The sequence below is a fragment of the Aptenodytes patagonicus genome, chromosome 1 (genome assembly GCF_965638725.1).
Source record: "Aptenodytes patagonicus chromosome 1, bAptPat1.pri.cur, whole genome shotgun sequence".
In the NCBI taxonomy this organism is placed as follows: domain Eukaryota; kingdom Metazoa; phylum Chordata; class Aves; order Sphenisciformes; family Spheniscidae; genus Aptenodytes; species Aptenodytes patagonicus.
In genome coordinates, this window is record NC_134949.1 from 54,684,055 (window position 1) to 54,699,297 (window position 15,243).

The 15,243-nt window shown below is 38.1% G+C and overlaps 1 protein-coding gene across 8 annotated transcripts in view; it reads left to right on the forward strand.

The window, feature by feature from the left end:
• CNOT4 (CCR4-NOT transcription complex subunit 4) overlaps nt 1-15,243 on the forward strand; it is an 84,059-nt gene that overhangs the window by 63,896 nt on the left and 4,920 nt on the right. For all 8 annotated transcript variants that reach the window (XM_076335595.1, XM_076335547.1, XM_076335576.1 and 5 more), the window contains one exon: nt 557-1,054. In XM_076335595.1, the coding sequence (XP_076191710.1) occupies nt 557-1,054 (498 nt within the window). The remainder of the gene's footprint in view (nt 1-556; nt 1,055-15,243) is intronic.

Below are 15,243 nucleotides of genomic sequence, written 5' to 3' on the forward strand. Positions count from 1 at the left end.
GCTTTGTTTTTCTTCATAATGGTAGACAGTGGGGTTTTTTTATTTTCTTTTTTTAACCACTGCTCAGAGGTTTCCCCTTTCAGAGGGAACATCTCCTCCCCACCTTTCTTGCACAGCAGAGCTGAAGCACAGCATTAATACTGAAAACAAACTACTGAACTGAGTAACAACCTTATTTAAACTCCGCTTGGTCACACTTCTATCAAGTAATATGGGTGTAAAGAAGGTTCTAAGCAAGTGTTTATTGGTTTCTTTCTGCTTGGTGCTATTACTGAAAATATTTCTGACAAGGCTTTTCTGTAGTTCAGGAACAGAGCAATTCTGCAGTAAAAATACTATTTGCCAGCTCTACTGCTTCACCTTAAGTAGAATTCTATGACAGTTTGATCTGAAAATGGCATTGTAAGCTGATGATAAGGTGTCTTCGGGGAATGTATAAAGTATCATATGAAAGATAACTGGCAACATAGATTCAGATACACTGAGGCTGAAATTTTTATATGGATAAATACTTACTAATTCTTGTTCTAAATCCTGTTCCTCTCCTCTCCAACAGAAACTATACCAGTATCCTCCTCCACAGACTGGCAAGCGGCTTTTGGGTTTGGTTCCTCCAAACAGCAAGAGGATGACTTAGGGTTTGACCCCTTTGACATCACCCGCAAAGCCTTAGCAGACCTGATTGAGAAGGAACTGTCAGTCCAAGACCAACCTTCCCTCTCGCCCACATCTCTTCAGAACCCTACCCCACACACTACAACTGCCAAAGGGCCAGGCTCTGGATTCCTGCATCCTGCTGCACCCACAAATGCCAACTCTCTCAGTAGCACCTTTCCAGTCATGCCACAGAGGTTCCCACAGTTTCAACAGCATCGAGCAGTTTACAACTCCTTCAGTTTTCCAGGCCAAGCAGCTCGCTATCCTTGGATGGCCTTCCCACGCAATAGCATCATGCACTTGAACCACACAGCAAATCCCACCTCAAATAGTAATTTCTTGGACTTGAATCTCCCACCACAACACAGCACAGGTCTGGGAGGGATCCCTATATCAGGTAGGTGAATCGGGACAGCTGTGAATATGCCTTAATTCATGCTTTCAGCTTCTCTGAGCCAGGACAGGAAAAGGGAATAGCCAGCTACAAGTGGTAGAGTAGTATCTCTTGACTGTCATGCTAGGTTTATGAACAGAGGGAGGAATATTGTTTTAAGTAGGCCCTTTCCATTTTTAAAAAAAAGTATCTGGATGTTTAGCCTTGTAATATTGAGCTTTATAAGGAAGGTGGAGTATTCTGTGCCCGCTTAATTTTGTGCCAAAGCAGATTGGTTCTTCAGTCTTGCCAGACTGGGTTTCCTTAAGAGTAGCTCCTGGAAGCGCATTGCAACTTCCACGTTGACATGCAGGTGCTGACCAGAGTTCTTAATATTGTGCAAAAAATTGTAATGATGGTAATTTGTGCCAGATGTCTTGGCTGTGTTGTTCCCTCTTGCGCGTAAGCAAATGGCTGCACAATAAAACATTCAGTGCTGTTCATTTCTGTACTTCAGATGGCCTTAATATTATGCTAATCTTTCACTGAATGGATGCTTGCAGTGTGTGTAAGAGGATTCATCCTGATTGTGAGGGTTGTGATGTTGGAGGAAAATAAATGTGCAGTCAGGCCAGTTCAGGCTGCTCTGAATGGATTGATAGGCTCTTGCAGTAAATGTTACAACTAAGGAGCTAATTGTAACAATAATTGTCTTGATTAAAAATTCACTTCTGGAGTTTGAAGTCCTTCCATGCTTCCGATTTAGCTTGGCCCAAACAGGGCCTTGTCTTTTCCTAATAGGGAAAAAGATTGTATTAAGTGTATAATGAACTGCAGGTAGAAAGTCTCTGTAAGTTCTTTGTAGCCTTGAGATGGGGAAAACTACTTCTTGAGATGTTGCCAGTGGTTATTTTCTTTTCATGGGTTTTGAGAAGTACTAGCTATACTATAAGTGACCTAGAAAAAGTCACTGTGTGTTTGATGCTCTAGTACAAGAGCTAATTTTGGCTGTTACTTTCCTGTACTTTGTCCTCTTCGAAGGCTTGTTGAAGCTACAGTACTGCTGTAGGGTCCTTAGGCTGATTCATAGTATAAACACTTGGTCCAGACTACAAATGCAAGTAGTTCAAAACTCTTTATACTGCAGTGGCAAAGTTTTTAGGCTAAAATGGTTACACTGAAGTTTTAAAAAAAAAAAAAAAAAAAAAAAAAAAAAAAAAAAAAAAAAATTTGACATGGAGTCAAAAATGCAGCATCCATAGCACTGCAAATTGTTGCTCACTTTCCCTAAACTACATAGAACTTCCAGGAACATTACAAGACATCAAATTTTGACTTTACCACTCAGTTCTAAAAATTGCTGGTTCAAGGGGCCAGTAACAAGACTTATCTTCTGGACTAGGGGGACCAGAAAAATGCTTTAGTGTTGAAAAAGATCTGTGTGTATTACAGGTTGATTCTAGGTTTGTGAAAGTATTCTTTAAATTGCATTACTTTAATTGCCTTTGGCAGTTTGAAAGTGGACCTCTTTGTGTTTGTAGGAGACTCATAGATCCTTGGTACAACTCCTGAAGAACTAGTTGTGTGGTGTTGGTTGATGCACAGCCTGTGCCACGTACTTCCCCCATATGTTTTAAGGCAACAGAGTTGATATTTAAGTATATCCTTTTTTGTACGCAACTGCTAGAACCAATTAATCTCAATATTTTTGGCAGAAACAGTGCTAAAAACAGAAAATAAACATCTGCTGTAGTCTCTGTGGAAAGTTCCTTTGAGTTGGTCTTAATCTCTTGTTACAGAAAACATTGTTAGTTGTGTGACTGACAATTAGATAGCAGCAGTTGCTGCAGTGCAAACACTTCTCAGCTGATCTACATGTCAGCTTTGGTATCTTGAAAAAAGAAGCATTTGCACAAACACAGATTACTCCTTTTTCTTTTCCTGTTGTCAGAAATCAGCTGAAGTCTCAGATAGTTCTGGTTTTGTTTGCTGGGCTATGAATTTGTATTATTTGTATGGTATTTAGTGCCTGGGGTTTTCCTTAGTGATCTAACTGCTTCAGATGTACAAATAATTTGAAAGTCAGGAGATGCACTCATACCTCTTTTTTTGTGTGCTGACTTAATAGTTTCCAGTTTACTGATTATTCTGTCTTTTCAAATCCGTATCTAGTGTACAGGTCTCAACGAATTCTTTTTATATTCTTTTTGAAAGAATAATTCCTGTTCTTTATGCTTGCTTTTAATCTATCAGTAGCAGGTATATAATTATAGAATTTTCCTAGTTTCCTCATTTGATTTACAGATACAGCTGTCTGGTGGGGTTGGGCAAGGAAAGTGGTGTACAGGTACAGAGAAATCATGTTGATGGGACTTTATTACAGCGCTTTGTAACAGACTCTAGCTGACCTGCTAGAAGGGTGGTGCATATCATAATAGCCATTTAGCAGTACGGAGAGGTTAGTTGTAGTATACCTGAAGCTCCTTTTTGTTAGTTCTTTTGTTAGTCTGTATTAGGGTGTTTTAGAAAATGTCATAAACTCAGCTGTTTCAGATGTAGTAACAAAAGAAACCTAGTGCAGGTGAAATCTCATGTTCTGTCTTCTAGCAGAGACCCTCAACTGCTGTCGAAGTTGCATGTTTCCTAAAGTCTTTGATCACAATTTTTTTGCAAGACTATAAATTCCTAAAGCAGATAATACTGGACCAGTCATTTAAAAAAAACAAAACAACAAACCACATTCATTTATTCTGTGCATTTGCCTGCTCTACTTAATCATCCCTTTTCAACTTAATTTATATGAAAACAAGCAGATCTAAAAACTTTTATAACTTCATATAAAGTTAGTATACTATTTTTTAGGCTTTCTAAATCCAATTTTAGTTGATTTCACCAAGTGTATTTGTGGTTTGGAAGCTTGTATGAAGAAAACGGTATCTTTTAAACTGCTGCTGCTTCTGCTTTAGGTAGGCATTAGTATTCATGTGAATTTGAAATGCTCGTGTGACATGTTAAATGTAATATTCTGAAGCTACCTTTTGGTTAGTCGAGAATCAGGGTTGTGCTGTATTCATAACTCACAGCTCCAGGTAGGGCTGTTTTGTGATGTGTGCCAGATTTAAATGGAGGAACACAGGCACTACCTAAATTTTTTTTTTTAAGATCTCATTTTAAAATTTTTTTATGGCATTTGGTAGCCTATTTCTCAGAGGAAGTAGTATTTATTAAACTCATTCTGCAGTTTCCAGTGGAATGACACAATAACACATGATTGACTTCATAATTTTATTATGCATATACTTGAAATGTGTCATATTCATCAGGCATACATTTGTCCCCAACCCATATTTAAACGAACTTTTTGATTGACTGATTCCCAAACTAGCATTTTTTTTTCTCCCCGCACCGTATGATTTTTGCAAACTGTAGCAGATGTTACATGTTCTCATTGTAAGGGACAATTTAGGCTTGTTGCTGTTCTCTGGCGTGGGATGGATTTACTGTGTAATAACTGTGTAACTGTGCTTCAGGAGAAAAGTTCAGTGACTTCTTATTCATGGACAGCATGATTATTGCTGAAAGCAATCTTTCCCTAAACTGTGTGCAAGCTATCCTAAGAATACAGGACAGCGGCTATTCTTTATTCTGCAGATAATGCCAAAGGGAAAAATCCATTGATAGCAATGTGCATGGGTGCCTTTATTTTTGTTACTTCAGGGTAGCAGGAAATTATCTGTAATTTGATAGCTAATACGCTATCATCTTTGCTACCCTACTGCCTGGTGGTGTGTTCTAAAATAATAGGTATAGTATTGCATCATAGAGTAAGGTAGGTCTCAGATTAACAGTGTGTTTTGAGACAGACGCTTATAAAATGAGATGCATGCATATTAATAATGGGGAAAATAGAAATATATAGTTTTATTTCTTGAGTTTACTGAGTTGTTGGTAGTCATTGATTTTAATACATAGAAAAAGTATAAGAACAAATTCACACAGTTAAAAGTGTGAGGAAAAAGTTGTAAATGGTTAGTCTGCCTTTCCTGTCAGTTCTATGCAAGATGAAGTACTTGACATTTTGAAACACTGGTTATTATTTCATTTATTAATTTCATAATTATCCTGAACATAATTCCAAATGAGAAAAAACTTAATTGTCAGAAGTTATCAATTCAATAATAATGAGATAGTTTGAAATTTGAACTCTTCTAATAATGCTACACAATACTGTGTGTGTATCTTCCCACATAAATCATCGAAACCCCTTGAGTTGGAAGGGACCCACAAGGATTGAGTCCCACTTCTGACTCTAACATAGGGCAGCCTAAAAATTAAACCATATGTCTCAGAACATTGTCCAAATGCTTCTTGAACACACACAGGCAATTTATGTATATCATGCATATATTAGAAATCTAAGATAGAGGAAATAGTCAAGTGGACACAGAGACAGATAGGAAGCATGAGGAATTAAACCTGTTTAGGATAGGGGAAGAAAAAAGTCTTACCCATTGTCCTTGAAGATAACCACTGTAAAATCTATCAAGTTATTTTAGCCATGAAACCCATTGATGTGGAGATTGCAGTAGACTTCTGTGAACTGTTCCTGAAGCTTCAAAACAGGGGGCTTGAATGTCATAAGTCTTTGTAGTTGAATATAATTGACAAGTCAAAATTTTGTTCTCTCAAGACCTTTTTGTTTTGATGTTGTGGCTTATTTCTCTTGAATATGCACAGCCGAATTGATGGAATTATGTATATTTAAAGATGAGATTGGGACAATAAATAGGTAGACAGTTAATATTAAGTTTGGGTGCCATCCACCAGTCTTTGTGGTAGTTGTGTTTGCATTCCTTATCAAGACACTGATTAGCGTGCACATTTGAGTCTTGCCTGCATTTAGGTTTTTGTGAAACAATAGCAGGTAGCAGGGAGGGCAAAGCAATTAAGGTTATATTAAGAAGGTTCAACTTCTTCCCACTTATTTTAAGTTCTGAGTTCTTCCATATTTGAACAACTTATGGTGTTGCATCTTCTCCCACTTCAAATTTTCTGGCCTCCGTGCCCCCAGCTATTGAACTTGTCTTGAACATCAAATCCTTTCTTGCCTAATGCTACCTTTTGGACAACATTTTAGTAAAACAAGGGAAGATCCCTATATGTTGGCTATGATCATATTGTTTAAAAGACTTTATTTAGACCACAGAGAAGGGTGAGATAGTAGAATTAGCATTGACGTGCTCTGCCTTTAATACTGAGAGTCCTTGTCTGACTTGGTATTTTCTCAAAATATAAACCTTATTTCCATTTGGGGCATACATTTCTTATTTGACTTTTGTCCTTTGGACTTTGTGTCCTCTCTCTGGGTTGATTCTTAATAGTTGATTCTGTCTCCTGAACAAAGGAAAAACACTGCTTGTTTTATACAGTTGTGGAACCAAAAAAAAAAAAAAAAAAGAATTTGCAGTGTAGCAGCTGACACTTTTCTGTGGTCTCAGGATAATAATTTGGTATGGGGTTTTGGGGGGGTTCTGGTTCTGCTACTGTGCCTTCTTAAAGGAGGGTCTGGCCTGTGCGGTATGGCTCTTGAATTCAGCATGTTGTAAAACTTAAAATTCTCCAAATGCTGTGTACAAAATACATTTAATCCCATACCCTAGCAACAGGCAATGTGACTTAAAGGGATGTGAGGCAGCACTGTTTATTTGGATGCAGTGGTTGAAAGAGCATTTTGCTACACTTTCACATATTGTCAGGTCAAGAGGAAAAGGTTTAACACCGGTTTTAAGTATTGATGGCCTTACTCTTAACAGTAAGAGATGCATTAGTCCATTAATCTTCTGTCCTAATCATTTAAAGAAGACTGCTTGCTTTTGGCTTTCTGACAGCAGCTGGGCAGAAAGCATGGCAGCTGAAAGTAGTCTTCTCTGTGCCCCTGGTCAGCTATAGGCAGCCATAGATCTGAAGTCTTTCTCTGATTAGGTATAAATATTGAAAATAGGAAATCTGGTGAAAATCTTGGCTGATACAACTATTAGTTGTAGGTGCCACGTGTGGCACCTCCAAAGGCCTGTATCTTTCCAGAGTGCAGAGCAGCTCCTCTCAGAAATGGATGTGTTACCCTGATATTGAGGTCACTCCTCATTTGAAAATAAAGGCCTGAACAGTGCTTTGAAATTGTAAAATGAAAAGTACTGTTTGTAAACAACCTTCAGCTGTTTCCCGTATTGCTTTTACTGACCCTTGCATAGACCCTGTGTGTCCTGTTTTCCTCAAAGATGACTGTTCTTAGTGCAGCCTCTGCCACTGAATATTTTGTTCTTCTCATCAGTCCTTATGACCGCTGCATCCCATTTCTTTCTATGGAGGTTCTCGAGCCTCCACTCACCTTCTTTAGGAGGTGCTTTGTGTCTGTGTATCCCCCACCCCTGAAATTCATTCTCCTTTTATTTCCCATCGTAACTAATTTTCTGTTTCACTGGTGAAGAGATGAAGTGTTCAGCACAATATGGCACAAATTCAATTTGAAAATAAACTTTTGGCTTGCTCACTTCCATTGCTCTGGAGGTGTGGTTTTTTAATGCACCCAGGGTGGTGCTGCTAGGTTTAAAATAAAGTAAATGGAAGTGGGATTTCAGATTAATTTCCAAAATATTAAGTCAGTGTCAAGATTGAAGTCACACTGTTTGAAATCAGCTATGGATATTCCTTGTCCTACCTCTGGTGTCTTGTCCCTTAACTCTCTTACACTTTCTACATGTAGTACTAAGGCCTGCCTGCCTTAGCGTAATCTTGTCACGATGTCTGAGAGAACTTCATCCACAGCACCCGTCCTTTAAGTCCTGCTACTTCTCCATCTGTTCCAAAATCTCATCTCATACACCCACCCTTCCCTCCCAGCACCTTTTCAGTGCTAATATTGCAACTGTTTTTAAAACCTTGTGGAATTTTTTCTTATGATTGTGTAGGAGATACTGTTCCAAATAAAGCTCGATATATAAATATCTATGCCCTCATCTCTGGGAGCTTGGTTTTAAGCTCTTAACGAATTTCTTAAAATCTTTGATTGTAAGATTATTAGGGATGGCAGTGGAAGACAGGCATCCTGCTTTTTTGAGTAGTAAGATGCCTATTTTTAAATGTGTAATTTTATTTTGGAAGAAGAAAATATGACAAAAAAAATAGAAAGAAAAAAGTATATTAAAAAAAAAAATCCTCTAACTTCTCTTGGCTGCAATACATCAGAGGAATGACTAATCACATTAACGCTGCTAGACTTGAAATAAATGCGGTGTTGGCTGAAATAGGTGGCCTGAGTGGCTGACCCAGTTTGCATTCTGGACCATCAGTCCTGACAGCTTTTTGGGTAACTCTTCCCCAGAAACAGGGGGAAACATGCACGTGGGAGGTATTTGACATCAAATTTCCTGACTGTTCGTGTCTGTAGTAGTGTCACCAAATGAGCTTCAGCTGCACTAAATGTCAGGCTTTTGCCTGTGTTTAGGGATGGAAGACTGCACTTATTGCTTATAGAACAAGAACTTTTCCCTTCCTCTTTAGGGCTGGTTCACCAAAAGTTAGAAAGGCTGTTTCCTTTCATAGGTAACCCGTAAGATCTCGGGATGGCTCTGCAGTAGTGTAAGAGGCAGCTCCATTGCCTGGTGTAGCATCTGTCTCCCTCCTCCAGCAGGCAAGATGCTTAGCCTCAGGGTGCTGTGTTCCCTTGGATGCTTTTCTAAAATACAAACTGGCACTTCAAAATATACAGTAAACCACTAGCATGAGTTAAAAGATGTAATTGACTTAGTGATGTTAAAAACCTGGCATTTTCCCTTTAAAGACTGGAAATTAGTACACTTGGCAGTGCCACCTGTTAGTAGCAGTGTCTAACAAGGGGCTGTGCCTTGTGCATGGACCTGAAGCTTCGGATCCTTCTGGGTCAAGTCCATCTCACAAAATATGAATTACGACTGATGAATTTTAGCAAAAAGCTCAGAGTTCATAGGCTTTCTGCATAAATACATTTTGAAATGCACCAACTTGAAGAACCATTGAGAAAGGGCAAACATAATATTTTTAAAAACTGTATTGGGGGAGGAGCATAAATGAAATATCCTGAAGGGATAACAGCAATTAAAAGAGCAGCTTTACAAAAAGTGTTTCTCCTCCCAGTGATACCAAATCACATTGGGGGGGGGGGGGGGAAGGGAATCTGATCTTTTCCATCCTTTGCCATCTCTTGGTTCCTTCTACATCACGACCTCATTTGAACTTCAGCTTGTACCCAAAGGTATTAATTTTAAAAAACCACATATTTAAAAAGTGGGTCACCTTTATTGGAAGACAGTATTTAGTAATTGGAATGCATTTCATGTCATGGAAGGTTTGTTTTTCTTCTCGGCTTTCTTGCAGTTTATCTAATCTTCCCATAGAATGATAGAAGTATCTACAAATATACATAAGACTTAATTGTTTGTTGCAGATGTGGAAAAATTAAAAATGAGTTTATCGTTTCTCAGAGTATGCATTCGCTGTGTTAATGCTGGTCTCACAGCCTTGGTCAGAGGATTGGTTGGGTAGTCTGGGCATCCAGAACATTCATAACTAGATAGGCTCTTGCTAATCATTGATACAGCTCTGAAGATCTGATTTTTCTGTGCCAGTTCTAGTATTGTATTGGCCATAGGGCAAATTCCATATATTTTGCTTTTATTTATGCATATATCTATGCGTGTACCCACAAGTACACTTGTACACACAGGATTTTCATTTGAGGTCAAAGGGTTTTTTATTGATGGATAAGGTAACCTGGTGAGATTGAACCCTGGATGCAGGATCTAAGAGTAAGCAGCAGGTATACTTAGGTTAAGATGAACTTTTCCTCAGATGAATGGAATTGCATGTCTTTCTGAGCTTTTTTAATCAAACTGTTCTGTATGTAGGATTCGGGTATCTATTTCTTTTGTTTTGTTAACAGTCTTTGTGTGCTCAGTTTAGGTTTATGTTAATATTTAAGATTACCAGTGGCGAGAGCTGGCTATTTTCTTATGGGGTCCTCTTTTTTGGATGAGAAGCATCTTGCTAGTTCACATGGAAAAGAGGTTATTTATTGACTAAGGTGGAAGCATTACAGACTATATTGTCTTTTTTTGTATGCAGGACAGTGGACCCCAACTTGAAGTCCTGCACTTGACCACTATATGTTTTTAGCAATAAATGATTAAAAAGTCAGTAATAAAAAATGGTGGGATACTGTGGAAACATCTGATATGAAGTCAAGCATGTTTTTCAAACCAAGTTAGAATCTCAATTTAAAATTTACTTATAGCTTAAAATTGGGTGGCTGGCTGCTATAATTATGTATTAGATTTGGTCTCTTGAGCCATGGTAAGTATAAGTCAATCACAAGAATTCGCCAGAATACTTAATGTAAAATTGCTTTTCTCAAACCTAACAAAATTCTGACACTGTACATACAAGCAAATATGAATCTTCCTATTGAATATCTAAGATGAGCTGTCCCCTCACTGATGTTGTAGAAGGGATTTCTCCTGAAAAAAATTGATTTTTTTGGACTCTTAACACTTAGTCACAGAAAGCTTAAATTGTACTGTCAAATCTTCATCAAAAAGGAAAATTATTTAGAAAAACTTATTTTCCCCTTTGACGTGTATACTTTAGAATTTAATATATTCCTCTTCTACTTGATAGTTTGGCTTACTGGCATGTTAAGTTGCACTTGATTTATTTTAAATTGAAGAATAGTGCTTTTTTTATTTACATGGCTACCTTTTAAATTGGGTACATGTGGAATTAATATAACCATAGAAATCGATGTGGAATCAAGATAAAAGCTGCTTTACTTGCATTATTTTAAAGCTGAGAGCGGACTGGTGTCTCTTGACTACCAAAGCCAATTTTGTAGGTGTATGTATGTACGTATGTATGTACACTTCTTTTGTTTCCCCAGCTCTTAGAGCTCATGACCATAAGACTTTTGTTTGAAATCCACACTGTAAAATGCAACTTAGAAGGCTGTTTTCGTGGATTGCCAAGTTGCTTCCTGTGTGTGGAGAATGTCAGTGAGGCTTTTAAATGTTCCCTTCAAACAGCTTTATCTTCTAGTGCTCCTGTCATTTGATATCTCCCTAATATGAAGTGGCTATTGTATTCCTGACAGGCAGTGCTGCTGTTTAAATGCAGACAGATTCCATCTTAATGGGTGAAACTTCATTGTTTGGTTTAAGCATTGTGGGAATCCTAGAAATCATAGATACACAGAATCAATGAAATCCGAGAGTGAAATCCTTCAGACTGTAGCAGTTTTAAATGGGATTTTACTCATGGTTTTAAAAATTCCATGAGCAAGCAAACTTCTTATTCATATTAAAATGACACAGGTACAGTTTTTATCATAACTTTTGTTGATGGTTAAGTATATAAGCTTTGGATGAAAGGCTTTTGAGTTTATCTGATGTGATGGGGATCATTTCATTTTAGGATGTGGCAAAACGTCCTCTCCTTCTCTTCCCCCCTCAGAGTGAAATATTGGACAACTTCTTGCAAAATAGAAATGCTAATAGTGGAAGGACATTTTGAGAAGAAAATAGAGAAGCCCCAGTCACTTCTCAGGACAGGGTAACGAGCTGTTTCACGGAAAGCACAGACTATCTGTGGTATCTGTGAAAATGGTAGCACAGGCTGGGACTAACAGGGATGTTCCTGGAAAGGGTATGCTTTTCTGGTGGCCCTATTTGTTTCTGATAAGTTGAAAAGACTCCTGGTGAACTCTTTCTGGTAGTTGTCTTTTTTTTTTTTCCCCCCTACCTTTTTTTCTGCCCCCCCTCCCCGGGTGCAACTTTGTCTTTCTGGTTGTCTTGCCAAGGCTTCAAAACTAACTGTTACTGTACAGCGTCCTTGAAGATTTCACAAGGGCCTTCTTACTAGCAGGTCATTGCAATAGCCATTCTATTACCGAATACACCTTGATAGTCTCTTCACTTTTTTGTTGCTACTCTGTGCAGTCAGGTACGTGACATTGCTAATAAGTTTATTTTCCTCTCATGTGATGGTTTTCCTCTGAATTTCTTTTGCTTATTTGAAGCTTTTCTGTAGCACTGTTATGTGCCTTGGTCACACATATGGCATACTGATGAGTTCTTAAAAAGGAAATAAATAATTGCAACCTAGATTTGCAGGACTGCTTGCTTTTCAGCAGGACTAGAATATTTAGGACTTGGCATAAAGATATTATTTAATGGTTTTACACAATTAGAACAAAATTAGGCTCTTGTAATAGCTTGGAATATAATTTTGGCAGAACAAAGAAATACACTTGCTTTACGCTTAATGTGATGGTCTTGTGGTCTTTGCTATTAGTCATATTTATTTAAGCATGTACTGTGTGAATTTTGATATGGATTTGACCATAGACTTGTATCAGAATTGGGGCAATAATTTGAAATGGTCTAGTCTCTGTAAGACATTAATTTTAGTGGGCTTGTCTCCCGCCAAGTAAACTGTAAGACATGCTATCCCATTACCCTCAATATAAAAGATCAAGTGTGTCAACATCACAAATGTGGTGCAGCTAAATCTGAAACACCTTTGCGTCTACATTGTGGTGTCATTTGTCAGAATTTATGAAGTCATGGAACAGCCTATGTCAATGCAGCTGCTGCTTGTGCAAACATCTTCTAAAGTGTTGATTATGTACAACAGAACAGTGTTTCTGGCTTGGCCATCATCCTCTTTGCTGTCTCTCCCCCAGATACACACTGCTTTGCCTGATTTGAGGGAATAATGTTAAGGTATTGCAGGTAGATTATATTGAAGTAACACTACCACTGTCTGGTAGGTTGTCGTGATGGAGCAATGATTTTATTTAGAAAGTCATTAAATGACCAGTTTTTGTACAGATGAATGTTCAGGCTTCTCAATCATATTCTATTTTAGGCTAACTTTAAGTATTTTTTTATTTAAATTGCGTGGACAGGTTAAGTTTGTAATGAAGCTTTTTTCTTCCCTTTGCTCACTTTAAGACAGTGGTTGACTTTGAAAATTTTACATACAAGTACTTTTATTTCATGTTGGTATACTACCTCAGACACGTGAAAAAGTTCAGTGCTAGAACTGTGGGATCTGTTCACTTCTGTAAACACAAGTTTCCACTAGGCCAGATAGGATTATGAAATGCACATCGAGGGAAGACTGGAGTTCAGGATGTGTATTTGAGCCTATTTTTATGTGAATAGTGGTGCTTTCAGTGATGCTTCACCAGGTTATTCTCGGAGACAAAGCTGGGGCACGGGGGGGGGAGGAATCTCCAATTTACACTGGCGTGTAAAATCGTTTCATTGCAGTCAACTGGGTTTTAACTTGTTTTCTTCTATGTTTTCCCACTGTCTGTGGACATACTGCTTTAAATTAGGATGAGGCTATGGAAGGAGACAGTGTTTCTACTCCTTGAGAGAGGGGAAACAGTGGTGTATTGGTTCTCACGCCCCTAGGTTATGATGTCCAACTGAGAAGTCTGCTAGCTAGTCAAAAAATTACTCCCTTCAACCAATTAAGTTTAGAAGCAGGGAAAGATAATAGGCAAATGCCCTTTTTAATAGATCTGTATTAACTGAGAGCTAACCTTTTCTTATTTTTAACTATGGTACTAGCTTCATGGTGAAGCATAAACTTAATTAACAAAAAGTACAAACTAGCTAAGGGATGAGTAGTAATTTCTTCTGAAGATACTTATTTTCTTCAGGTGGTGGAAGTAACTCCTGCCTCTGGGGTAAACTTGCATTTTCACTTGGGCTCTTGCTTAAAACTTGTCAGACTCCAGCAAAGATAGATGATTTAATTGTTTGGTTTGGGTATTGCTATATGGTGCCTGGAGATTGCTCATGTGCTTGGGTTGCATCAACAGTTTTTCTAACTGGGTGTTTTACCTCTCATAGCCAGTAACTGAGGCCTTGGAGAGTAGTGCAGGGAGTGTTGTAGAGTATTGCATTCTCTATTGATCCCATCTACTTTAACACCCTTAATGCATTTTAATCCCTTAACAGATCCCATATTACAAGAATAATTTAACTGCAGCATTTCTCTTTAGAGGCTGGGAGTCTGACAAAGCTGTGGAACTTTGGTTGTGTTTAGGTTTTGTTGGTTTTTTTTTTTTTTTTTTTTTTACTCTGTGCATTTATTAGCCAAGCTGGAAAACCCTGTTACAGACACCTGACTAATGTGTTGCTTGCTTTTTCTTTGGTGTCAGAGGGCAATGTTTTTGTCATAGCTTGCCTTTCAGCCCCACAAACCCAGCTGTCTGGGAAAGTCAGTAAATCTTTTGGAATTCTGTTTTGTCACTTTTATACCCAGAAGCACAAGATTTTAATAAAGTTCCTTATTGCTAGCAAATTACACAGTTTTTATAGGTATTGAATCCTTTTAGGCCTTTCATCTCTTGACTTCTGTGATTCCAACTGGATTTTGTACTGACAGTTGAGATAAAGGGTAGTCTTCCTCAGTTCCTCCTTATTTTCTTTTGATTTGTGTTAGAGAAGGTACACAGCAGTGGTGCAGTATGCCTGCCTCACAGATTAATGTCTCCTCACAAAACAGTGCCAGCCTCTTCCGTTCCATGAAGATCTTGTATCTCAACTGCTTGCTATCTTTCTGGACTCTTATGTATGCTGTATTATGTCTTTTTAAAATGGAGAATAACATGACAAAAATATTTATATTTTCTTAGCCCAAGGTGGCCTAATGCCCTACTACATTTATTTTCCTATCCCCATTCCTTATAAGTATGACATCTTGATGGCTTTGTCTTCATTATACTTCTTCAATGACATGTTGCAGGTGTGTAGTTTACTACATGTTTATTTTCTTGCACATGACCTTTGAGGGCATATTGGGGATTAGTAATGTCCATGATTATGACCATCATGAGCTTGCAGATCCCCAGCTCACAGGTATTGCAATGAGTATGTTTGCTCATGCGTGGTCCTAGTAAGCATCTTGTGTGTGCTTTTTGCCTTGTAATAGAAGCGAGTAATTAAACTGAGCTGCATTTCTTTGCATAAGCTGTTGGAAGCAGCGGTGAGAAAATAAACTGGAAACTGATGGTGTACCATGCAAAATCTGTTGCACAGTTATTTCTGTGATGGTGAGCTGGCTACTTTTGTTCCAAAAAATGAATTTAGAACTTGTCTCAAATAGGC